Raw genomic sequence first — 27,859 nt, 5'->3', positions numbered from 1 at the left:
AGAGTTGTCCATCTCTACTCTGAGGTACCAAAAAATATCTGCCAAAATACCTTAAGAGAGACGCTAAAGACAGGTACTCACATGAAGGCCATCCAAGTGAAGAGGACTTTGGTGGGATGCAAAACCCTTGGCAGACAAACTATGTAACACTCTTCACACAGAACCAGACTGTAATCATTCACACTTTTTAAACATAATTCAAATTTGCCCTTACTTCCCTATTTTATTGCTGGCCAAATTAACTGAAGAGTGCTACAGAAGGCTTGTACTAGTACAGAAGAACAAATCACCACCTTGGCTAAGCTACAGCTTCACAGAAATCACTTCCACAGATTTCAGGACTTTGCTGCCTAAGGGGTTCTGGGAAGTCAAGAGGCCTAAGTAATTTTCTTTAAATAAGAAAATGTGGCTGTCCTGAGAAAGTTTAGTGAAGTCAAAGAGCTTCAAGATGACAGAGTGATAGTATCTTTACAGATCGTGGGAAGTAGCCACCACACTAACAAACATTAACAAAATATAAGTTTCATGAACATTGTCACATCTGTGACTGTTTACCTATTCATATTTCATGCCTCTGTTCGTTTAGTGGATGTGTTTTAAATAACAAGCATTTTTCAGTTCTGCAATTATCAGATCTTCTATCTTACCAGATCTGTATCAATAATTCATGTTTCAATAAGGAACACATACCAAACCAAGGTGTTTACCTGTTATGAGAAACCTGCAGTTCTGCTAGTAGCTGGTTTTTAAACCACTGATCAAAATCCACACTATCAAATAGCTCATAAGCAGCCAGTCCAACCGCATTATACACTGGGGAAAAACAAAGTCATGCTTATTGTTTGGTTTAATGCTTTATTTTTAATTCTAAATAATCAGACTAATTTAAGACTAAAAACACTTTTGCTAGTGTAAGTGCAACAAACAAAAGCAATGCATACAACTTAAATAGAACTTAAACACTCCTGAAAACGGTTAAAAGCAATAAGAACAATGAAGATCTCATTCTAATATCAAGAGTGGTTTAATTAGAGGCCTCAGACAATTCTTGTGCCAAAAAATATCCCTATTTATAAAATAGATAGAATATAGCCATGACAGCATTGCAGTTCATTTACTTGCAGAGAGGAAAAAATAGGACAGTAAAGGACATTGTCTAAGGGCTTGTTAAAAAGCTGAAAAAAAATACCATATATTTACACGAGTATCTCTAAAAGTTAACACTGACATCGAGCGCAAGGAAAAATAGGACTTAGATCCTACTTTCCAAATGTCTTAAAAAATACATCTTGCATATGCTTCATATAATGTTTAAGAAGTCAAGCACATACACAATAGCAGCTCTGTTCCTTCAAAGGTAAAGTAAAATTTAATTTACCAGCATCTTTAATCAGTATAGCACTGGTATCTTCCATGTTCGTAGTTCCTACAAGACAAAAAGTTAAAGAAAAAAGCATAACTAAAACAAAGAATGCAAGCAAGATGCTTTCTTAAACAAAGAGCTTACACTTCAACGAACTATGCTCTAAATTAGGACTACATTGCTATTTTTACTTACAATTCATTGTAAGTAAAGCTTTGATACCTTTTTCAGTGAATATGCTGAAATCTAATCTGCTTTCACAACCTATTTTTGACTTGCTTCCTCAGATCAGAATTACATTTCATGGCAATATGCAAGTCAGAAATTGCATTTTAATGAGCAGATTGAAGACCATGTGGTAGACATTGAAAACAGTTACTACCCTGACTTAGTTCTGATATACTTTATATGTTTACGCATTTGTGCTTAGAATGCCTAAGTAAAAATTCTCCCAAGTCTTGAAAATTAATGAATTCTTAATGCCATCTTGTACTTTAACTGTAAGTCTCAAATTGAAAATATCCAGAAATGGGTACTTGAGGTCTTCAGGGAAAAAAAAGTATGAGTATCTGATAGCATAAAAGTAGTATCTTCCAAAATTCTTGGAAAACAAAATAACCTAACCCTTCTATAAGAAATCTTCTGCTATTCCCAGTATCAAAGCACAGCAAACCATCCAGAAACTTATGTATACTAAGAAGTTCTGGATGTGAAGTCAGAAATAAACATTCATTTTCTGAGCATGGTTTCTATTTAATAGGATGTACTGAGCCATTCCGGTAAGTTCAAATACAAAACATTATAGTAAGTCACGTAAGATGCAACCTGGAGAAACAAAACCTAAGCCAAAATGATAGAAAAAGTGCCAGTTACTACTTGTTATCTTCTATGGCCACTGTAAACTTCAGCTTGGGCGCAAAAAAAGAGTAACTTCTCAGCCTGCAAAGGCTTCTGTTTCATACAGAAGAAGACTAAGATTTTAAGACTAAGTAGATTGTGCAGAGCTGGAAAGTCCTCTAGACCATCCAAAACAACAGCATAACTTGAGCTTTCTATTTAAATGTTTTTTTGTTTTTTTTTTTTTCTCCCTGATTCTTGCATAGACATGGCAAAATCACCATAAACTGTCTTGCAACATTTGAATAGAAAGTTCCCAGTAAAAACCAATCTACAGACTTCATTAAACTTCACCATTCTCAAGAAAGCCTGGAACCTCACAGAAGCAGAAATGCTTCTATCTTTGTCAGTCATCCAAAAGTCACATTGAAAAGGAAAGAATCCTTAGGATTTCCTCTTCCTACATACACATTGTATTTTTATGGCAAGTTTAAAAATGTTAATGTATTAACAAATTCTTTCAAATAGAATACAGAATGAATGTGCTATGTAGCATTAACTATCACAAGGTAAATTTGTTTAATATTTGATAAAAGTTGATAAAACAGTTTATAAAAAACAAAGAACACTACATTTTACAGTTCCTGTATGTTTCAAACAACTTACCTTGCAGACTGTGAACCATTTCTAAAAGCACAGGGGTAAGAGTCTGATTGTACTCGTGGAAAATATCAATAAAAAGAACTTCTGTACATGGCTGAAAATTTAAAACAAAAAAAACGCTTCAGAATCAAGACAATGGCAATTAAAATGTATTTTATGCTGCATTTTTTAAGTGCTGAATACCTTACACCGAAAGCTGTAATTTAAAATGTAATCTTCTGTAGACAAATTAGTTTTATATGAAATACCACTTCATATTATACAATATATATTATGAAACAATATTAGCGAGCTCTGTGGTACAAGACTGCACCTGTGGAGTGCCACAGATAACTCAGAAGCTAGTGACCACACTGTAGGTATTTCACAGTTTCCTTTTGGATTAGTTCAGTCGTCTGGTCTGAATGCAGAGCTATACTTGCGCTTTGGAACACACTAGACATGCAACGTTATTTTAGTTTTAATCTGAAAGTAACCCAGCAAATATGCTTTGAGATCTTGCAAAGCAAAGCACAGCGTGGATAACTGGGAGATTCACTCCAAAAGAACAGTTTTGATCTGATCTGAAAGGTACAGATGCATCTGAAACTTCATTCATCATGTATACTAACAAAGTCATTAGTGATAACATCAGTTATCAGTTTAAAGAAGAGAATTTCTCTTCAATAACCACCAGATCCTACAAAATACAAAATGCTGAAGCAAACTCCTTTTCCTCCGTTCTAGAATATGAAGCACATAGTTTCCAATAAATTTCAGAAAGTTTAACCATTGATAAACAAATGAAGTTCATTTACATTAATTGGAATGAAATTTCTCTAACTAAAGATTTTTTTCTGAAAAACATGAGCTTATCTTTTTACCACCTATCATCTCTCCTGGTTACAAGACTATCAAGAAGTGCATGCAGAGATGTAGAATGTTTTATTTCAAAGTGAAATACTTACTCTGAGACTGTACTTCCAAGAATCTCCTCCTGTCTCTTCTACAGCTATTATTTCACAAACAAAAGGAGAAAGCATTATTTCAACTATGGTTCAAACAAAGTTTAGTATTTAAATGTGAGTATCATGGACAACTGAGAAAGCTCTCACATTATGGAAAACACAGACATACACTCCCTCTGGAGGTTTAACAAGACTGCAAAAAGTAAACCAATATTGTAGGAGGTATATATATTATACCCGTATCTAAATAAATTGTGGCCAACTATACAAATTTCTTACTGAAGCCTTCTGGGTCCTCTTCCCACATTGTTAATTCTTCCTCTGTCAGCAGAAAATAGTGAGTGACTAATCTCCTACATATCTCCATTAGTGTTGGATATGTGAAAAATGCCGTCTTTATTTTATGTGCTTCAAGAGTTTCAGGACTGCTATCTGAAATGAAACGCATAAAAATTCAGATTACAATTAAATAGTGAGGAAATTCTTCAGTATATGTGTGGTGAGGCACTGGCACAGGCTGCCCGGAGAAGCTGTGGATGCCCCATCCCTGGAGGTGCTCAAGGCCAGGCTGGATGGGGCTTTGGGCAGCCTGGTCCGGTGGGAGGCGTCCATGGCAGGGGGGTTGGAATTAGATGATCTTTAAGGTCCCTTCCAACCCAAACCATTCTGTGATTCTATAATTTAATTTTAAGAGAGTTCTCAAACACTACAATTAGACGGCCTTTCAGTCAGTAGTGCTTCACAAAATATTTATCAAGTTTAACAGCTACTACTTAAGTGAAAAACACTGCTTTACTGTTGTTTTATATACATATATATACACACATACATATACACACACACACACACACATCACGTTACTGAAGAAATTAATTAAAAACACAGAATTCAAAGAAAGTTTCATTTATATCTATTCCAAAATTTTATCCAAATATAATCTTAAAAACAACTAGGATGACATTTTTTGTTTGTTTTTCTTTTAAGGAATTAACACTGGTTATAGACAGTAGCAATAAAAACAAATACTGCATGCTATACAACCAACACAAACACTGTATATGTTTGGCAAATCCATGTCCATATATATGAACACTTTAACCATCAATACAAGAATTACCTGTATAGAGACAGAAGCATATATTATTAAGTATTGATGCATTAAGTGCTTCAAAAGTACAACTCAAAGGAGTTCACTAACAACTCGCAAAATTATATACAAAATATAAAAATATATTTAGTAAATAGAAGCAGTACCTTCAATATATTTTGATGGCTTATAAGCATAATTTTTTACAATCATCTTGATGAGATTCATGCACTGTACAATAAAGCGCTCAAATACAACTCCTTCACCAGCCTCTGTGAAAACATAGCTTACAGCGAACTCCAATGACCTCTGAATTAAAGACGTAAATGAAAAAGGATGTTGATCCAGGAAGTCCAAAAGCTAGAAATTAAGCAAGTAGAAGAGCAAAAAAATCAATTTTTTGTGCAAGTCGTACATTAAATGCTTTCATAAAACTATTTACATAAAATTATAGAAAATAAAATTGAAAGGAGGAAATTAGGAAAAGATCAGTATCAATGCTTAATGAAGCACTAGTTTCTCCACTAAATTATTGATTCACATTCAAAATTATCTTTTGTTAAAAGTTTAAGGAACAATACCTGTTTTCAACTTGATAGCAACATAATATGTAAAACACATCCACTACAATTAAAGCCGTCAACATTTTAGCACATTGCTTTCCACAGGTACTTCTAGAGCAGCATTTATGGTTCATGTTGTTTAAAAAACAAATTCCAGCCTTCAACTGGGTAACTACTAAGGAGAGGCAACCCTATGTTTTCACTGGACCATAAACATACAGCAAATTATTGCCGATTTCCAGACATCCTATACTGTATCACGAAAAGCAATTCCAATGTACACAGACCATAAGGAAAAATGTTTAAATTCATCACTACAGATACTTGCTACCTGTTCATAAGACATACCAGATGGTACTGACATTCTCATCATTAAACACACGGGACATAAGAAAGATAGGAGGTGCAAGGGTAAGAAGTTTTAATTCTTTTTTCTCCACACACCCCACACTCCAGAACAAGCACTTGCTTCTTCACCGTAGTTCTTCTAACTCGTGATCTAGAATGTGCTTACAACTTCCTGATCTCTACTACTTGCAAAAATGCCTAAAGCTAAGTTCTTGCATCTTAATTTCTATAGATGGTAGATTATCTATCAATAAAGTGCATTTTCTCTCCAGATCTATGAAGACAAAAAAAAGATGTGCCCCCATACTCCGCTTATAGTTCAAAAGAAGAAGTACTATGATAAAGACTAAGAATGTTGGGTAGAGTACCTTCAGTTCAATTCGCTGATAGCTACATGTGCCTCCCACCTATAATAATTATGCTGAACATTTAAATTAGAACTATTGTCCCAAAATATAATTTGCAAACAATGGGAAGTCATTAGGTTTCATACCTATTAAAGGCAGAGCAAATGTCAATGCTAAAATTACCTTCTGATAACACAATTAATGGTTGCACAGAATTAGCTGAAAACTCAAAATGTACTATATAATACAAAAGTCACAGACTGTAAAAGTGAGAAAGAGAAGGGTTATTTTTGTTAATTTTCTTTCAGTAAATCCGAACTGGCCAGAGATTCAATAGAACTAACAGTGCCTTAGAAATAGCAATCTAAGTATATATAGAAGTACTTAACTGGATGAAAAAACTCATGATTTCTAATAAAGACCATGATTTTTTATTTTTTAAACAAAAGACTACTTAATAATTTACTTATAGAATGCCATTCTATTTGCATTAAGGAAATGGATTCTTTGCTCCTGTGATTTATGTCAGCATGAAAATACAAATACATTTCTGAAAAAAATAAAATAAAATAAAGAAAAGGCTATTTTATAGCAAAGAAGTTCCAAGTTGCAGTACCTTCTTTTTCTTTAAAAGATCTGAAACCTACTGGTTTTAAGGAACATACATATTGGGGACTGGGGACTGCACTGCTCAAATCTATTCAGTAACTGTATGGAGAATTTACTTACCACTTTAGTGAACAGAATTATAGTCTTTTCTAGACGATCTCTGCATACGTTTTCTGCTCTTATACTTCTACCTGGTAAATCAGATATTTAACAACTATCATTTTTTCAGACTCCCCTTTTCTTTCTGGATAACTACATCTTAAAAAGTTAATACTGGTGAACAACTTGTTTTATCTGCAGTTCAGGGGTTATAGCAGCCAGAAAAAAAGTTCTATGGCAGAATAAATTCAAAGTCATAAATTGAAGGTAATGAGTATTGCAAAAAAATAATCTTTAACCATTTCTCTCAGCTGCAGTGAAAGTCACTATAACTGATCTGAATAGAACAGTCTGGACATCATCACACACCACTCAATCATAGAAGACAGTCAAAATAATGCAAGCAAAATGCTAGCATAGATTAGCAAAATGCTAGCAAGAGCGCACTGAAAAGCTTAAAATGCCCTCATAAGAAAACTACGGTATATCCTTATTACATATGTATGTATGTGCTTTACTAGAAAACCCATCATAAAAAAAAAGGTTATGGACACCGGAAAACAGTCTGAATTCAGAAAACAAAGATAAAGCTTTTATAAGAAAATAGAAAAAATAAAGACAGCCATACTGACAGCATACAAGCAAAGAAGATGATATAACAGAAGTAAATTCTAGTTTCATTATAGTTAGTGGTGTGTGCTTTTGAAAAACAGCTTACTGATAAGGACTACAGGCCAGTCAGTCTCACCTCTGTGCCAGGCAACATCATGGAACACATTCTCCTGCAAACCATGCTAAGGCACATGGAAAATAAGGAGGTAACTGGTGATAGCCACCATGGCTTCACTAAGGGCATGTCATGCCTGAGAAATCTGGTCTTCTATGACGGGGTTACAGAATTGGTAGATAGGGGAAGAGCAACTGGCATCATCTATCTGGACTTGTGCAAAGCATTTGGCACTGTCCCACACAATATTCTTGTCTCTAAATTGGAGAGACATGGATTTGACAGATGGACCACTAGGTGGCTAAGTCTTAGATGGTCGCACTCAAAGGGCTGCAGTCAATGGCTCACTGTCCAGGTAGAGATCAATAATGAGTGGTGTTACTCAGGGGTCAGTATTGGGACCAGCACTATTTAACATCTTTGTCAGTAACATGGACAGTGGGATTAAGTGCACCCTCACCAAGTTTGCCAATGACACCAAGCTGTGTGGTGCAGTCAACACACTGGAGGGAAGGGATGCCATCCAGAGGGACATGGACAGACTTGAGAGGTGGGCCTGCGCAAACCTCAAGAAATTCAACACGGCCAAATGTAAGGTCCTGCATCAGGGCCAGGGCAATCCTAAGCACAAATACACGCTGGGTGGACAATGGATTGACAGCAACCCTGAGGAGAAGGACCTAGGGGGTTTTGCGGGATAAGAAGCTTGACATAAACTGGTAATCTGCGGTTGCAGCCCAGAAAGCCAACCGTATCCTGGGTTGCATCAAAAGAAGCATGGCCAGCAGGGTAAGGGAGGTGATTCTGGACCTCTGCTCTGCTCTCATGAGACCCCACGGTGAGCACTCCGGAGCCCCCAGCACAAGGACATGGAGCTGTTGGATCAAGTCCAGAGGAGGGCCATGAGGATGAACAGAGGGCTGGAGCACCCCTCCTGTGAAGACAGGCTGAGGGAGTTAGGGTTGTTCAGCTTGAAGAAGAGAAGGCTCCAGGGAGACCTTATAGCAGACTTCCAGTGCCTGAAGGGGGCCTACAGGAAAGTTGAGGAGGGACTCTTTGTCAGGGAGTGAGTGGAGTGATAAGACAAGGGGGAATGGCTCTAAGAAGGTAGCTTTAGATCTGATATTAGGAAGAAATTCTTTATTCAGAGGGTGGTGAAGCACTTGCACAAGTTGCCCAGAGAAGCTGTGGATGCCCCATCCCTGCAAGTGTTCAAGGCCAGGCTGGATGGGGCTTTGAGCAACCTGGTCCGGTGGGAGGTGTCCCTGCCCATGGCAGGGGGGTGGAATTAGATGATCTTTAAGGTCCCTTCCAACCCAAACCATTCTGTGATTCTATAGAAACCAAAATGGAAATAGTAAGCTTCAGCTCATTTCTTATCATAGGACATTTGAATCCTATGACAACCGTCAAGCATCAAGATGGGATTGCCTTAAAAGTCATTCAATTTATGCCAGAAGACTATCTAGCCAAAAATGAAAGAAGGGGCAGAAAGAGCATGATTACAACACAGCAGAAGGGGCAAACAGTTGCATGCAGAGAAGACTGTATTATAGAAGACCAAAAAAAAAGAAAATATTTTGGCATTGAACAGAGTGGAAGTTTCAGTAAACTTTCCTATAAACAAGGTTCAGAGTCCAAATCAGCACTTCTCACCTAAGTACAAGTTCCCGAGCCAACTACTTTCATTTGTATCAAAAAATTATTTCTATTCAGCTCAGATATCAAACACTGGAAAGAAATTTGTTGAGTCCTCAAAGAGTGGCCTGACAAGCTTCAAATTAAGGAATGGTTTGCACTATGGGTGAATTAAATGAATGAATGGCTTTGCAGGCCTACTGCAAGTGAGCAGAGCAGTGTGTTGAGATGCAATTCCACTGAGCATTTTTTTTTACCTGCTTCAGGTAACTTCCCTACAAAAGCAGTAACACTTGCCAATTATGCTTATACTTCTGTTGACTGTGTTAACCCGTGGTTGTCTGCCTAAGACTACTATTCTGCCAGGCATAAAGTACATATAGCTGAATGTGGTAATTATTTTCCATTTGACAGTTACCAAAATATACAGCAGACTCAAGGAAATATGAAAAACAAAAAGAAAATTCAAGATGATGTGTATTTCTGTGGTATCTACATATTTGAATATGCATACTTTGTCACTCCATGGCTTAAGACTTTTTTCTCCCCAAAATAGGCAATATAACACCAGGTATGATTTTGGTGGGGTTTTAGTCTTTTAATACAAAAGTAAAAACAATGTTATTTAAGTCTTTCTTGTGCAGTCTCAGCACCATTTAAAATAACTCTGCATTTATAAAAACAGATTTTGATAGAACTGTATTACTCTTTCATCCAATTTCTAATATTTAACCAACACAAGGAAAGATTAAGATACTTACTACACTCCAGAAATTGTTTTAGCCGTTCAAACACTGCATGTAGAAAACCCTGAAAATATAAGAGTATGTGTGTCTAAAGATTAAGTTCATTTTACACTGTATTGTGAAAAGAAAGTTGAGTCAAACGTAATGTTAACAGCCCAGACATCACAGGATCACTTTTAAGTAAGTAAGTAATTTTAATGGACAAGCAATTTCATCACGAAACAAGTAATTAGCAAGCTAGCATACTGCGTAGATGATCTTTGTTAGCACCACACAAATAGCACAATATCTCCAATAGAAACAGGAGTCTGTAAACACAGACTTACGCTTTACAATCTCTCCTTTTGAATTCAGCATATAATATGGCAGGTATAACTATTCTCTACTTCACAGTTTAGGATGAAGCTGTTAGGTACCCAACTTTTTCAGCAAAGTAAAAAGTGTTTGGGTGTGAAGGAGAGGTTTGGGTTTCATTTTGTTGTTGTTTTTGCCCTAGATGGGCTGCATACCGCAGGCTTTCATCTCATAATCAGAAAAATTCTATCATGGATAAATACATCATTACATTCATAATTAAATGAAAACATCCTTTCAAACGATGGCTGAAGAGTACACATGAAATCTACCAGTAGAGAGAGAGATGCTATTATCACATGACGCAAACTGGACGGGACACTTTTTAAGGTTTGTTTTTTCCTTTCCCCAAAGACATCTTGCCATTGATGTCACAGTGTCTAGGATCTACCTAGGGTCTGATGATCCTTAACTTTGAGAGGGCAACTTTGAGAGAATATTACTTGAATTTCCTTTACAAAACAAAAATGTGTCTTTCAGCCATCTTTGAACATTGCTGTAACACCTGAAATATTGACAAAAGATTTTTAAATTAGAAACAAATCCATATTACTTACCATCACCTCTGCACTTCGATGAGGTTCTACAAATCCATGGACTGTTAGTTTACGAAGCACTAGGAAAAAAGAAGTTACTTGTGTAGATATTTCTCATGTTCAGATTTCAGACCATGATCAGTTGCTGTGCATTTCTTCCAACTTCCAAATTTAAAAAATACATTAATTTTGGGCCTTCGGATACCTCAACCATACCTAACATGAACATAATCTCTTGAAATAATTTAAAATTCTGTATATTACGTGAAAACCAATGAAAAGAACGCCAAGAATTATTGAATTGTAAAGAATTCTGCAAATGCTGTAAATATTCACCCTCTATAGGGGGGGTTCTGTAAATGAAAAGGGCCAAGCTAGGATGCATATGCCATCTTTTTGATTTTCTCAGGTTTGTTACCGCCAGTAACCCAAAGTAGCCATATGCCACAACTTCTGAACTAATTCAGGACTGATATCAACCACACTGCAGGCACCACGCAAAAATATTTTAATTCCTCAATGCAGCAAAGTACAGTAAGGATATGCGATCATTCCACCGTTAAGTACCTGAGCATCGACCTAAAATCTAAACTGACCGATAAAGCTACCTCTTAAGTGACCATGAGATGAACTTAACAAAACAAATTCACAGCTCAGATTCTCCAGTTAAGCACCTAAAATAAGACAGACAGATGCAAGTCTACACTACAACACACACAAAAATGCGTCCTGTCATGCCTTCCACTTTCCCACTTCCAAGACTTAAGACTCCTTACCACATGCATATCAGAATGGTGCGTTCTGAAGAACAAAGGTACTTTCTTCCCCTTCCGAGTGCACCATTCTTATTCTGCTTTGCTAAAGGCATAGGTAAGAAGAAGCCAAGACTACTGGCTTTCCCAACAGGCATGGCTTTATCAGATGTTAGGACTCTTTACCAGAGAACTGTTTATCATCTGGTGTGAAGAAACTTATTTCATTACTTGTATTAAATAATTATTCTGTATTACCTTTCAATGATAACAAGGTTCTTTCTAAGGAACTTGTAGCGGCAGCTTCATCCCCTCTACAAGCTTGTTGTAGGAACGTATCTGTATGATGATTCCACAAGGAACACGCAAAGCTATAAATACCAGATGCAAGCTGCAAAAGATCAACAATATTTGATTTCCTGAATGTATTACAATATATTCATAAATTTTAAATGGCAGTTGAGACTATTATATTACTTAATCCATCTTCTTGTATAATATAAGCAACAGTGTTTCACTCATTCCTTTGTTGTACTAAGTTGTACTGACTCAACACTATTTTCCAGAAAAATTTCTTGTCTTAATTTGAGTATGTTATGATAGACTCATCTGCTTCCCTGACTACTTGTTCTATGACTATCGCTTTAAAGCTAACTATCTAGGCCTCCTTTCTTACCTGATTTTCACTAACTCTAGCCATAGGTCTAAAACAGAGTATGAAGCTTCAAAAAATTCCAGCTGTTCTCATTGCCTTCTCTCTCACAAGAGTTAAACTATTTGTTTCACACCATAGGTAACATCTGAATCAGCTTACACTGGGAAAACAGGTAGCAGTTACATGCATATATCTAAGCAAAAAAGTACTGAACGATGCTTACACTGAAACTTATTACAATGACATCTGCAAACCCTGGATTCACCTTAAATCATTTAAAATATAGAATGCTTGATGGTTTTCAAAATAGTAATTGCTTTATTAACAATAAGGGGGAGTAAGAGAACCACAAATATATATACCATCCAATAGGAAGACCCACCACATACTTTTAACATCTGAAGTCATTCAAATGGCAATTGTAATTTGCATTACTGCAGTACCTAGAGACCTAGTCATGGGGCTAGGCTAATTTAAATTCCTTTAGTCAACAAAGCAGACAAAGTGTGATAGTGGTAGTACCTAAGGGACCTAAGCTGAAGAGCAAGTATGCAAGATCATCATAAAGCAATGTCAAGGTACATGCAAGACAAGGAGGTGATCTGAGACATGGCTTCACCAAGGGCAAATTGTGCATGACTGATCTGGTGGCCTTCTATAGCAATGTGACTGCATTGCTTGACATGGAAAGATCAACCAACATAGACCTGGACTTCTGTAAGGTCTTTGACATGGTCCCACATGAAATCCTGATCTCCAAATTGGAGAGAGATGGATTTGAAAGGTGGACCATTCAGCAGATAAGGAATCAGCTTGATGGACACAGATGGAGAGTGGTGGTCAATGGCTCTATGTCCTGGTGGAGGCCGGTGATGAGTGGTGTCCCTAAAGGGTCCATCTTGCAACCAGTGCTGTTTAGTACCTTTATCAACATTATAATGAGTGGGATCGAGTGCGCTCTCAGCAAGCTGGGTGGTGAAATGGATATAACAGAAGAAAGAGATGCCATCCAAAGGAACCTGGAAAGGCTGGAGAAGTGGGCCCATGGGATCCTAATGAGATTCCACAAGTCCAAGTGCAAGGTGTGCTGGTGACAGCAACATTGCCCCTGGGCTGGGGCAATTCCAGACATAAGTACAGACATGCTGAGAGCAGCCCTGCAGAGAAGGACTTGGGGATTGTGGTGGACGAAAAGCTCAACATGAGCTGGCAATGTGCATTTGCAGTACAGATGGCCAACTGCATCCTGGGCTGCATCAACAGAGGAGTGGCCAGCAGGTGGAGGGAGGGGATTGTGCCCCTCTGCTCTTTTCTTGTGAGGCCCCACTTGGAGTCCTGCATCTGGGTCTGAGGTCCCCAGCACAAGGATGTGGAGCTGTTAAAGTGAGTCCAGAGGAGGGCCACAACGATGATCAGAGGGCTGGAGCACCTCCTATGAAGACAGGTTGAGAAAGCTGGGGCTGTTCAGCCTGAAGAAGAGAAGGCTTCAAGGAGACCTCATTGCAGCTTTTCATTACTTAAAGGGGGCTTATAAAGATGGAGAGTGACTTTTTGCTCAGGCAAATAATGATAGGACAAGAAGGAATGTTTTCAAACTGAAATAGGAAAGATTTCGACTATAGATGTTAGGAGGTAATTCTTCTCACTCAGAGGGAGGTGAGGCAGTAGCACAGGCTGCCCAGAGAAGCTCTGGATGCCCCATCCCTGGATGTGTTCAAGGCCAGTTTGGAGAAGGCCCAAAAACTGTAAGAAACTGGAAAAAAAAAAGTAACTGATGTTTTCACTGATTTGCAACAATTCACGGTATCTTTTCCAATATAGCCATGTAGCTTGTCCAGATGATCGATACTCAAAAGTAAGACAAAGAATTAGGATAACAAACATTGTCCTCTTGTTTCAAAAGATACAGAAGTTCTGAAGTACACAGACACTCAGAAGCTGTAAAAATGTTTAGAATGGCTCTTATTTATTATGAGAAATAATAACCTGTCCAAGAGAAATCACCTGCCACTTAAAGAATGTGAATTCCCTTTACCAGGAGACAGAAGAAGCAAACTGCAAAGTTGACCAGTTTTGCTGCTGTTAAAAAAAATCATAAAATATGAATGCCATAGTACCAGATGCCCAAAAAATCTCCTTTTTCCACATAAGGTTAAAAAACTATTCACATACAGAGTTCAGAGCTGTTTATTTCTCTTCACAGTGAAACTGAACACACTAATATTTCTGTTAATTTCAAATCAGATGATAGAAGAACTCTAGGTATTGAACTTATCCAAAAGCTAAAAACCAGCAAACGTTTAAATGTAAAGACTTAGACTGTGCTTAAACGTTAGGAAATTTCAATTGTATTTTGGATATGAAACGCCCTATAAATCTAAAAAAAAATTGTTATATGGCTTTTCTTCACACCTGAAATTTTCTCTCTCTACAAACAGAAGAATATACAAAGAAACTGTCATGCTGGAAAAACGGTATTCCACAAGGAAGAAGGTTCATACAAACTTAATGAGCTTGCTGGAAACAAGTGAAATATGATTGAAGGTAACTGAGCTCTTTTTGAATCTTGTGAAATGGCTGAAAAACAGCAAAGGTACTGTTGGACAAGACAACTTTAACAATACTACACCTTATGACCTATTAATTCCTTTCTGCCCCTGTACTGAGATTTGACTATTTATGTAGATGGCGCTTTGAGGCTGGACTTTTATTTCTTTTTCTATCTCCGTAAGCATCAGCAACATTCACAGCTGCTTATTTTAGGAGAGCGCTAGAAAACAACTAATTATCTTGCTCTTTCTTTATTACTTTCGAATAAAGAACTGAATCTACCAAAACCTGTACTGTACAAGTACTCAAGTTGTGTATAATGGTCTAACAGATTACAAAATTTAAATACAAATATTTCCTATACATGGATTATATTCATCCGTATCTATATATGTCTGAGGGAGGAAAAACTGTTTCTCCACACACAAACCCCTAACAAAAACTTATCTCAGTCCTGTCCTATTACAGGAATCAGCCTTCAGTCCCTCAAGCTCCTGCTGACTTAATTTCACCTTGATGATCTCACAACCAGGCAAATTATTTCTACACAGATTAGTAAGTAAACCTTCAGAAGCATTCTTCAATACCTGTGTGATAAGTTTTTTTTTTTTTTTAAATCAAGAAATGAAATAAAATTTTGAAACTTCAAATGCAACATGCTTGGAAAAGATGTTTAGCTCACTAAATTCAGTTATCTGTACTGTATCGTTGCGTAACTCCAAACTGGACTGGAGATTTAGCCAAAGACAAACCTGTGTTCTAATCAGTGGACTCTTACAATGGAGATTACAAGCTGGATGAGACAAGACTTGGCATTTTCATTCATGTCTTATCTTTTAATTAACCTGGAGAAAGAAGTTGATCTGATAAAAGCCCTGTCATCATGAACACATTTCCACTAATAATGAAGGAAAAAATATTGAGGTATGGAAGTCTAAAATTTGGCACTGTTTTAGTTTAACTATTGAGTTATGAATCCAGAGCAGTCTTCCAAAAACACTCTAAGTTATATATAACATCTGCTTTAGGGCCTGATAACAAAAGACTGATTTGCACAGATTGTGTTGCAGATCAAACTCTGCTTCTTAACACAAGTTGTTATAAAAAACACCCAAGTCATAAACATGAGTCACATTATAAAAATATTTGTCACATACAAAGTTAATAAAAATCTCAAAGACATTCCACAAAGAAATTGACTTTCAAATATTTCATATTGTACATATAACCACCAAAGTAAGAGTTTTTCTACTTCAAATACAGACACAAAAGTCAACATACCTGCCATTAATTCAGTGCCAGCTAAACACAGGGAAGCAGCAATCATGTAAGACAAGCTGTTTGCCTATACTCTACAATACTGCATCACATTACTTACATCATAGAAAAGCTTCCTATCTGCAGCGAGCCGTTTGGATGCCAGAGTCTTTGTAACATGATAAAAGGTAAGTAATGCTCTGTGTTGTCGAAGATCATCTTGGACTTTCACAGATTCCAGAAGGGTGGGTATCAGTTCTGGCCATTGCCTCGGGCAGTCCACCCTGGCAACTTTAGCTATTAGCACAGAGATCTGAGTTGCTATCTGCAAAAAAAAAATAAAAATAAAATAAATAAATAAATAAATACAGCTACCACAATGCCAAAAATCATTTAGAAAACAGACACTGCAGAATTTAACAGCCAAATAAAACCTGAATTAAAAATAAGTTAGTACAGATTGACAGAGTTTGTGTTGTTTTTTTCCCCTTAAGCTATTTTAAAGTTTGCAGAACACAAAGTGGAAAAAAAACTGTACTTCAATTTTATGATTAAGTATTACATAAAATGTTGAGCTCACTAAACTGTTTAAATTTTACATAAAGATCACTGAAGTCATTTGTTCTAGAAATCATGTTACTGAAGAATCAGATACTTGGGAAACACTTTTTAGTTAATCATCTTTTCTACCACTTCCTACCAAAAAAAATATACCATAGAATTCTGAACACCAATCACCCTTATTTCTGCTATCCCTGGGTGTGATTTTTAACTTTTAGACAGAGACTTTCCTTCCCTCCAGCTACTGGCACCTAGTCCTGTGACCAACAGTCCCATCCAAAAAGTTCTCACCTGCTCCAGATCCTCATAGCACAGGCCAGGGACACCTGCACCCTCCAACTTCAGTTGCTGGCACCAAACACACCAGTTTCACTATTAGCTGGTACCTATCCCTTGCAGTGCACACACACAAGAGAATGAGATTACACCAAAAGATATCCAAGAAGGGATTTAACCTGAAGATAGGACAGACTGTAGAGATCAGGCACAGCACTTGTTCAGACAAGGGTATTGACCAGCTGTGGTTTACAGGGCTGGCCCCTCCTATACACCTTCCTGCCTATTCCACACTTGACTTCTCCCCCTACACATTTCTTAATAAACTTTGTGTAGTTTCACATACCTTCATCCCAAATAACACCAAACCTCATGATGTTGTTCTTTCCCAGTTCTAATCCCTTACAAAGTCCAGGTTGACTCTCTTCAGAGCCATGCCTGGAGTTCCTTAATTGCCCACCAGTTAGTGGCAGCAGACTCTTGGTGTGTGGCATTGTCTGTCAGCCCTCATCAATCAGGCTGTGTCTGTTATCTCCTTCACACTGAAAAGGCCCTTCATCAGATAACCTTAATGAAGCCATTGTTCCCATCCTTACAACAACCTCTACACTAGAAGTTACCTTCTGATGTTATCAAAGGTAATTCCAGCAACTTAAGGGCATAAGAGGTAATAACCATGCCCTCCTTCCTTTACTGCTTCTTTAGCTGTTAAATACGAAGTCTGACCACCTCCACAAAACTCTCTACGATATTCATTGCTGCCTGCTTGATAAGGGAGCTTTCTTCAGAAAGCTGATGTCAAAGTTTGCAAAGAAGAACCAGGAGATTTATTTACTCTTGGATCAAGTGATGTTGATTGGCAGGAGGGAGCAAATAAACTCTTTTCCATATATAACACAAGGAACTTCTACAGTGATGCTAAAGAGTATTTTTGTCTTGAGGTATTGGCTATTTAAGTAGAAAAAAAATCTAACGCCACATTTCAATGAGCATTTTATTTCACTGTTCCCTCTATATGGTAAATATCATCATAGGGCATGGAAATTGTGCTCCCATCATACGTTCTGTTTTCTTCTCCCCCTCCCCTGGAAGTCAGAGGAAGTCATCATAATACCATGTCTAATTCTTATATTTTGAGGTACTTTTTTGTTGTTTTTGTTTTCATTTTTATACATAAAACTGTTATAATTTTCCTACTTTTAATGATGCAGAAAGCACAAGGAACTGTTATGAAGTATCTGTGACTAAAAAAATGGCACTCATGAAGAACACAAGATACCAAATTTCAGGCTTATCAGAGCGGCAACTAAATGAACATTGCCTCTGAAAGGAAACATCAAGATACCTATAGCACAGTTTGGGTGATAGGAAAGAAAGGGAAATGGACTGAAATACCTTTCTGCAACTGCCAACTATGCATGCCCCAAGAACCTTAACATCAAAGCATGTTAGCAAACAATGTGCAGGATACATAACACAAAATTCTGTGTGGTTTATCTGTGGTTCATGAATCATGCTGCATGCTTTGAATAAGCGTCAGTAAAGTCTCTATAAATACAGTTCAATATCACAACAACTGTCTGGGCAAACACTTAGAAGCACAGCGCTGGCATAAAATAAACCCCTCCGCATCTTAAAAGATTGAATCCTGACACTGTTACACAGACAGATAAATACGTAAATCCATATTCTTATAAATGTCAGTTTAAAAGGTTCAAGTCTCCGCATCCAACTACAGTCTTAAATTGCCTAACTGTTCATCAGCAGTAGAATTTGCACCTGTAAGATATACTACTGTGTTTGCAGGTAAACTGACTAAATACTAATGGGAGAACTTATTGATAAAGTTGCAATTGTTTTACATACAATGCATTTAACATATTTTTTTAGAAACATGGATATCATGCAGTCACTTTAAAATGAAGTATATGCTAAACTCTGCACTACCTAGCAATTGCATAAACGATGCACACGTTATGGTCCAGCATGAAACACTTCATAGTTTCTTTTGGTTGAAAAAGAAACAAGTAATATTTGGTCATACTTTTACAATGAAATGGTACTTACATGAAAAATTTAACAATTCCTATGCCTACTGGCATTTAAAAAATATATTTGAAATAAAAACGAAATTCTACTCAAAATCATCACTGCACAAGTGACTTCTACAAAGCACAAATTACTCTTTGATATATTGCTGTAATCCTATGAATAGCAGTAATCCCATGAAGGAATTTAGGAGAAGCTAAAAACTGAACTGTCTGCAGAATGAAAGCGTGTTTCCTATACCTCTTCTGTTTAAGTTTTACCTTTTGCAAATCATATCTATGTTTTGTCTTCCGAATTCTTTAAGACATAACTTAAAATATTAGCTAATAACTTCCTTTCAGAATCTCAATCTATGAGCAAGAATACTGTAGCAGAAGGAAGACTGATTAATCTATGCCTATTTTGAACCCTTAGCATTAGCTCTTAACTCAATTTAACAATAAATCCTTATTCTAATCAAAACAGTAGCTTAATATTAGTCACTTTAAATTATGTAAGACAAGACACCATCATACTGAATCTTTATCATGCTTATTTAAATTAATTAATGCTGTGATTAGACATGTGACAGCAATACTGCTTAGGCAGGTTTATGCAGCAGCTATTTCAACAGCTCATTCCTGCTACACCAACGCCACCACACTTCCGTGTATGGCTATATCTGGAAAAAGTAAGTCACAAAGGACCAGGAGCATGGAGAGGGTTATTTTTGAGCTACACCTATTCCCTCAATCATTTCACCAAGCAGCTGCATAAACAGTAAGGGGCAACATGACCTGTCACTGCAACAAAGAACAAACAAACAAAACAAAAAAGCAAAACAAAACAAGAAAGAGACCACATTGAATTATCATATATAGAAAAACATTCTGAGAGGCAACACATAAATTGCAACTTGTCAACTTCATTATTATTCTCATACACTTTGTAAATAAAGAAACCAAATTATACACCAATACAAGCATTTGCTAAGACAGTAATAATTAGTCATTCACCACTAACCTGGTTCACTGGCTCATTAAAGTTGGCAATAAGTCCAGCACGCAAAGTAGTTTTTTCTTCTTCAGAAAGAGCACTGTAAGGATACAATTATTAGAATATCATTTCATTTTCAACAAAACCCAACTACTAATTCATATTTAGAATTATTTTGTCACTATTAATGGACACAGAAGCTGATCATTATTCAGTCAAATTCAGTTGCACAAATGCTAAAGATTACTTTTAAACACCATGTTCTTGAAACTCATGTATTTCAGCTTGATAAACTATCAAGAGCACATCCACTGTAATTCTGCTATCGCTATCTTAAGGTGTTTGAAAAGAGAGGGAACAGTGAAACAACCAAGTATTTATGAAGCCCTTTGAAATCAGGTTTTATTGTGACCTCTGCAAACCCAAGAGGCAAAAGACAAAGTTCACATATACAGTAGGGTACACAGCTATATTAAGGAAAAAAGCTATACAAAGTATAAACTGGTTGTTATTAAAGAGTTATTATACAGTTATTACTATGACAATTATGACTGAAGCATGACCTGGCCCGTGTACGCTAGTGGATCACGACAAAAAGGTGCTAAGAATAAGGCAATCAGATACAAAAGCAATAATCCTTTTCAACTTACTGAACTAAGAAAGTACTAAAGGAAGAAAGTTATATTGCTTACAAAGGGTGGACAAGTAACCAGGAAGGAACACAGAAACATTGTCTGAGCAGCCAGGGGTCAAGTTAGGACAGCTAAAGCCCAGGTAGAATTGAGTATGGCCAGGGATGTCAAGGGCAACAAGAAGGACTTCTACAAGTACATCACTGATAAAAGGAAGGCTAGGGAAAACATGGGTGCTCTCGAGAAGGAAACGGGAGACCTGGTTACACGTGAAATGGAGAAGGCTGAGGTACTCAATGACTTTTTTGCCTCAATCTGCACCAGGAAGTGCTCTAGGCACAACACCCGAGTCACAGAAGGCAAAAGAAGGGACAGGGAGAATGAGGTGCAAAAGTTCATGGGACCTGATGAAATGTAACCAAAGGACCTAAAGGAACCGGTGGATGAAGTTGCTAAGCCACTGTCAATCATGTTTGAGAAGTCGTGGCAGTCCAGTGTAGTTCCCACTGACTGGAAGAGGGGAAACATAATGCCTTTTTTTTTTTAAGGGAAAAAAAGACAACCTGGGAACTAGAGGCCAGTCAGTCTCACCTCTATGCCAGGCAACATCATGGAACACATCCCCCTGCAAACTACTAAGGCACATGGAAAATAAGGAGGTGACTGGTGACAGCCACCATGGCTTCACTAAGGGCACATGCGCCTGACACATTTGCTGGCCTTCTACAATGGGGGTACAGCTTTGGTAGATAGGGAAAGAGCAACTGACATCCTCTGCCTGGACTCATGCAAAGCATCTGACACTGTCCCACACAACATCCTTGTCTCCAAATTGGTTTTCACAGATGGACCACTCCAATAAGGAATTGGCTGGGTGGCCGCATTCAAAAAGTTGCAGTGAATGGTTCAGTGTCCAGGTGGAGACCAGTGACGAGTGGTGTTCCTCAGGGGTCAGTATTGGGACTGGTCTTATTTAACATCTTTGTCAGCAACATTGACTTGGTTAGGATTGAGTGCACCCTCACCAAGTTTGACAATGGCACCAAGCTGTGTGGTGCAGTTGATCTGATGGCAGAAACAGATGCTATACAGAGGAACCTTGACAGGTTTGAGAAGTGGGCCTGTGTGAACCTCATGTAGTTCAGTAACACCGAGTACGAAGTCTTGCACCTGGAAAACTACAGGCCCATCAATCTCACCTCTGTGCCAGGTAACACCATGAAGCACATCCTCCTGCAAACTATGCTAAGGCACATGGTAAATAAGGAGCTGATGGAAAAGGAGGTGACCCTCCTAGAAAGTATGCTAAGGCTTGAAAGGTGGGCCCATATGAACCTCATGCAGTTCAAGGCCTGCATGCAGCAACCTCACGCAACTACAAGGCCAAGTGCAAAATCCTGCAACTCTGTCAGGGCAATCCTAAGCATGGGCTAGGCAGAGAATGGATTGAGAGCAGCCCTCAGGGGAAGGACCTGGGGGTTTTGCTTAATGAGAAGCTAAACATGAGCTGACAATGTGTGCTTGCAGCCCAGGATAGAGTTGGCTTTCTGGGCTGCATCAAAACTGTGGCTAGCAGGATGAGGGAGGTGATTCTCCCCCTCTGCTCTCCTCTTGTGAGACCCCACCTGGAGTGCTGCATTCAGCTCTGGGGCCCCAAACATGAGAAGGATGTGGAGCTGTTGGAGCAAGCCCAGAGGAAGGCCACAAAGATGATCAAGGGGCTGGAGCACCACTCCAGTGAGGGGCCCCTCGCTACAAGAAGGACGTCGAGGTGCTCGAGAGAGCGAGAGAGTCCAGAGAAGGGCGATGAGGCTGGTGAGGGGTCTGGAGAACAAGTCCTACGAGGAGCAGCTGAGGGAGCTGGGATTCTTCAGCCTGGAGAAGAGGAGGCTCAGGGGCGACCTTATCGCACTCTACAGGTACCTTACAGGAGGCTGTAGCGAGGTGGGGGTTGGTCTATTCTCCCATGTGCCTGGTGACAGGACGAGGGGGAATTGGCTAAAGCTGCGCCGGGGGAGGTTTAGGTTAGGTATTAGGAAGAACTTCTTTACTGAAAGGGTTGTTAGGCATTGGAATGGGCTGCCCAGGGAAGTGGTTGAGTCACCATCCCTGGAGGTCTTTAAAAGACATTTAGATGTAGAGCTTAGTGATATGGTTTAGTGGAGGACTGTTAGTGTTAGGTCAGAGGTTGGACTGGGTGATCTTGGAGGTCTCTTCCAACCTAGATGATTCTGTGATAGGTTGAGGGAGTTGGGGGTGTTCAGCCTGGAGAAGAGAAGGCTCCAGGGACACCTTACAGCAGCCTTCTAGTACCTAAAGGGGGCCTACAGGAATGTTGAAGATGTACTTCTTACAAGGGCATGTAGTGATAGGACAAGCAGTAACAGCTCCAAACTTGAATAGGGTAGATTTAGATCATACATTGGGAGGAAATTCTTTTTACTATGAACATGGTGAAGCACTTGCACAAGTTGCCCAGAGAAGCTGTGGATGCCCCATCCCTGCAAGTGTTCAAGGCCAGGCTGGATGGGGCTTTGGGCAACCTGGTCCGGTGGGAGGCATCCCTGCCCATGGCAAGGGGTTGGAACTAGATGGTCTTTAAGGTCCCTTCCAACCCAAACCATTCTGTGATTCTATGATTCTACAAAATGCAAGGAAGACAAGTAAGAAGGACAAACTGTAAGCCATAAAGGTCAATTTTTATTCAAGTAAAGCTTTATCTCTACTTCTTTAAGTGACCTCTTTATGAGTTTATGAGTTGAGATTACAAAATATCGTATCACTCCCCTACTGCTTCAGGCTTCATATGAGCCACATAACTCCTTTTAATTTCTGGACAGGAAAAACTGCTTTCCAAAATGCCTTTTTGGTATTTGGTTATATAATCAGGAAAAATAAATGCTCTTTTATTTACTGATGATACCTAAAAATCTGTTTCTTGCACACATCAGTCAAGGTTATTTAGGAAAATTTTACCTCACATCGCAATGATTTAGATGCATGCATTCAATTATCACATCTCAAATGAAGTCTAGTAGCTAGAATCAGAGATTAAACACAGCAACACTACCACTTCCTGTTGTCTGATCTCAGTTGCCAGTCTATGATACTAACCCACACTTTCTACACAGCAAGATTTAAAATTATGCCTAAAGCTCCCTAAAACAAAACTAATCTACACTAATCTAGGCAAGCAAGAAATATTCATTTCAAAATACAAGAAAGTAGTATTTACCCTAAGATCAAACATTCGCAGCAATTCTGTTATTTTTACTTTTTATCCTCCTTTGCACAAATATTTACTATTTCCCAAATCAAAGACATATCACTAAGTATTGTACACAAGGGTGGGCCATTCATTGTTTCATTGGTGACTTATAACTGCATAATAAGCCTTATTTTCAAAAGTAATTTGAAAGAAAAAAAGGAAAAAAGGACTCATGAGGATGAACTCCTCAAATACGAAAGCTTATGACAAGCAAAGTTGTCAAATACCATGTATAAGAATTTAAGAAACTAATTTAGGATTCAAGTGGTATAGTGCATTTTTATGTGATTTGTACGAGTAAAGTAGTCTCAGGCTGCCCACAGGAGGATGGAAGAATTTACCATGTAGCTAATCCAACAGTGACATCTGCTGGACACTGGAACCCCAGCTACATATTCACCTACCGCAGAGTTGAGACATAACAGCTGAAAACCATCTTTATCCTTTATTATATTGCAAGAAAAACCCACAACTCCATAGTGAAGTTGTAGGCAAACCAGAAATTATGAAGAATGCATGTTATTCAACAAACTGTTTCACCTCAGCGCTGAATCACAAACAAAAAATTAAGATCTTCTGCAGAACTATTTTAAACATTATGTTGTACTCTTCCAGTTTGCAGTTTCAAAGTTTTTGATCTTTTTCCAGCTAGTTCATAAACCAGAAATATGAATCTGAAGATACTTATAATTAGTGTTAAAACAAAAATATTACACAAGTTGCTACCACAGTAATCAAATCAAAGAATTAAGTCCACACAAGAATTAAGGAATTAATAGAAATTCTCTGTGAAATCAAAAGTATTTTCAGGAAAATGAACTCTTAATACCATTCAGATTAAAGAAGTCTTTTTGAAAGAAGCCAAAAACGTGCAAAATTGTAAAATGAGGAAGCTGGTAACACTTCCAAAAGATAGACCAAATTGTGCCTTAAAACAGGCCATTACAATCTTAGACTCCTTCCTGTAGCAATCTGGAAAACTGCCTGAGAAAAATAGGAGAAAGGACATTCAAATGCCCATCTCTAAATATACTTTCACCCAAAAACGCTGATTTTAGTTTAAGGCAGGTAAAGAATGAGTAGCATGTGTAGAATAAATAGCAACGGTGAATGTGTGCTAAAAGCAAAATATTTCAGAAGGTTCACTTTCTTTTAAAAAAATAGTTTGTATTCACCCTTCTGTGACTGTGTATTTTATTATAATGAAACACTCAACCACTGTACTCTCCAAAGAATTCATGATCTCAACTTACTCTATATTTTCCTGCCTTGTAGCAGTAGCAGTTGTGAAACCACAAACACATAGAAGTAGGGTAAAACTAGTCCTGCTATACTGAAAGAAAACTAACTTCAATACACTTGTACAACAGAGGCATTTTACTGGTTGTGAAAGTTTTTAGAGATTCAAGATTCTCCACAAGTATATAAATATTCAAGACTAGCAGTCTAAAAGAATCCTTCTTTAGCTGTTTTGCTAATGAATTAAAGCTACATGAAGAGGTCATTTATATGCAAGAACTCTTTCAGTTCTCACAGTTCTTCAATCTACGCACCAAATTTCAAATTTGGCAAATTGCAGAAGTGTCAATAGTACAATTTTTTCAACCAAACAGTCTAGGAAGATCAGAGCAAGCTTTGACGTACTACCATGTATGGACAAGTGAGAGCTGCTGATCTGAGAGATGAGGTGAAAGATGAGAATTATACAAGGACGAAAGAAAAAATGCAACCTGTTGAATGTAACCTCCAAAAATCATGGTATCCAAAACACAACTATTTCAAAGAACGACTGAGAAATTGCCACTAAGAACAGTATTTCTCAAAATGATTTCAACATATTCAACAAAAAGAAAACTGATCTGTGTGAGCACAAAATACTGGCAAGATGTCCCATAAAAGAAATTGAAAAAGACAATTAGAATAGGGTTAAAAATGGGCAGTATGAAAATCTAACATGGATTTACTCCATGCAATCTTTAATAGTAACCAGTGATTTTATTTTTTTTAATTACATTCCATTTGCAACAGTAAAAGCATGTTGAAAGATTGTTACTCATTTTTTACCTCACACTAAAAGATTGCAGTCATTACTTCTGCAGGAAATTAATCACTGACTTTTATGCCAGCGCTACTAATATCTATCTAAAAAAAATAACACATTGGAACAATGTATTTTAACTGGTTTGACTAATACTTGTTAAGTAAGCAGCAGTAATGTAAACAGCATTATCTTGTAATTTTAACCATGCCCAAGACAGTATTTTCCTCTTAAAAAAGAGAATCTGCTTGCATACGTTTTTCAATCATATACTAATCCACCTATGCAAAAATTCCAGTGCTTCATGTAATAATGGAATACCACACTATTTGAAATGCCCTGAAGGTACAGAATTTCACCGCTTTTCCCTCTTACTGACACACAAACTTGGTGGATCTTCAAAAAAGCTTACAGTACAAGGCAAACTACACAAAACTACCTCACAAAACATAATGGAAACCATGCCATACTTTCTGAGTTTTAGTTTTTCTTTTTAGTTTACAGTTATACTCCATAAAAACTGGACCTGAAATTCCAGTTTACACCCTACACAACCTGACACTGACGTTCCACCTATCGATATCATTAGCATCTAAAAGCCAGACGTAACACTTCCAGGTCTGTCATAGCTCCCACAAAACTAAGGAAAATTGAAACCTTTTTTTTAAATTACATCTACTTTTAAAGGAAAAAGAAAGTAATTCACACACAGAGCAGTGACAAGTATATAGCTCTGTAGTTACCACAAATTATAATGGCATTCTTAACTTTTAAGTAAATGCTCAAGAATACTGGCTAGATTTTTAGTTTCTTTGGAGAACTTTTTATCATGCATTATCAGAACAACAAAAAAGAGGACCAGAACTTTCTATCATGACAGCTATTGTCTCTTTCTCATATAAAAGGAACAAGGGGAAATGGCATCAAACTAAAAGAGGGTAGATTTAGATTAGACATCAGGAACAAGTTCTTTACTCAGAAGATGGTGAGGCACTGGTACAGGTTGCCCAGAGGAGCTGTGGATGTCCCATCCCTAGAAGTGCTCAAGGCCAGGCTGTATGGGGCTCTGGGCAACCTGGCCTAGTGAGAGGTGTCCCTGCCCAAGGCAAGGTAGTTGGAACCCAAACCATTCTATGATTCTATATATTCGATAAGAATTCTGAATTAACGTGTCTCAAATAACCTCTCCAAGAAACCTCCTACCTGTCACATCTAATAATCTATCTAGGTCATAACTTTATAAAACTTATGTCGCTTCAAAATCTGGCATCTATGAAATAAAACTTGTAACTCAGTTTGAGAGTAAAAATATGAACAAAGTTGTAAGAAGTGATATGAAAACAGACTGATTCATTAATGATCCCCAATATTGAAATGTTCTATCAATTCCACCGTAAATTCCAAAGAAGCTGCTATCAGCCAAGAAACATGCTGTTTCCAGTTGGGTAAGTGTAACAAAACCTATTGTAAGTTAAGTGCAAGAAAACTAGAACTTACTGTGGTGCAACTCGTCTCCAATAGCGATCAATTCCATTTTTAAAGTACAGCACAGCTAACCATCTGACATTCACATCCAGGGTATGATTTGTGAAGATGTTCTGTTTAAAAAAATAAGTTAAAAGTTATTCAGCATGACACTCACAGGATAGAAGTTGTATAAACATATGCACTGACATATGTATAAATACACCTACCTCTGTATATACAGTTGTATATAAGCAAAATGCACAGTCAGCATTTGACAGGCAAGTGAAATAATGTGTTAAAAACTACTTTTAAAAGATCACAGAAATGCTTAGCACTAGGTCTAATAATTTACAAAAAATAAGACCAATGTATAGTGTAAGGATAATTCTAATCTTGTCTGGCTGAGCAGGGAATATAACAGCAATAACTACTAGCATCAACCAGTTATTACATTTTTTAACAAAACAGATGGATTCTGGCTGCAGGAAAAAAAAAAAGCACTCTGTATCACGCAG

The 27,859-nt window shown here is 37.6% G+C and overlaps 1 protein-coding gene across 10 annotated transcripts in view; it reads right to left on the bottom strand.

The window, feature by feature from the left end:
- The window catches only part of IPO11 (importin 11), a 104,094-nt gene that overhangs the window by 64,819 nt on the left and 11,416 nt on the right, over positions 1-27,859 (bottom strand). For 5 of the 10 annotated variants that reach the window (XM_040542334.1, XM_040542332.1, XM_040542335.1 and 2 more), the window contains 13 exons: positions 27,375-27,475; positions 19,967-20,039; positions 16,200-16,403; positions 11,875-12,007; positions 10,886-10,944; positions 9,990-10,038; positions 6,885-6,955; positions 5,065-5,257; positions 4,090-4,242; positions 3,811-3,854; positions 2,867-2,957; positions 1,379-1,426; positions 708-813 (listed from right to left, as the gene is read on the bottom strand). In XM_040542334.1, the coding sequence (XP_040398268.1) occupies positions 708-813; positions 1,379-1,426; positions 2,867-2,957; positions 3,811-3,854; positions 4,090-4,242; positions 5,065-5,257; positions 6,885-6,955; positions 9,990-10,038; positions 10,886-10,944; positions 11,875-12,007; positions 16,200-16,403; positions 19,967-20,039; positions 27,375-27,475 (1,325 nt within the window). Of the gene's footprint in view, positions 1-707; positions 814-1,378; positions 1,427-2,866; positions 2,958-3,810; positions 3,855-4,089; positions 4,243-5,064; positions 5,258-6,884; positions 6,965-9,989; positions 10,039-10,885; positions 10,945-11,874; positions 12,008-16,199; positions 16,404-19,966; positions 20,040-27,374; positions 27,476-27,859 lie in introns of all 10 variants that reach the window. The other 5 variants (XM_040542325.1, XM_040542326.1, XM_040542329.1 and 2 more) reach the window with 1 other exon arrangement.

Source organism: Cygnus olor, chromosome Z, assembly GCF_009769625.2.
Source record: "Cygnus olor isolate bCygOlo1 chromosome Z, bCygOlo1.pri.v2, whole genome shotgun sequence".
Classification (NCBI taxonomy): domain Eukaryota; kingdom Metazoa; phylum Chordata; class Aves; order Anseriformes; family Anatidae; genus Cygnus; species Cygnus olor.
This window is presented reverse-complemented; position numbering and strand designations above follow the sequence as displayed.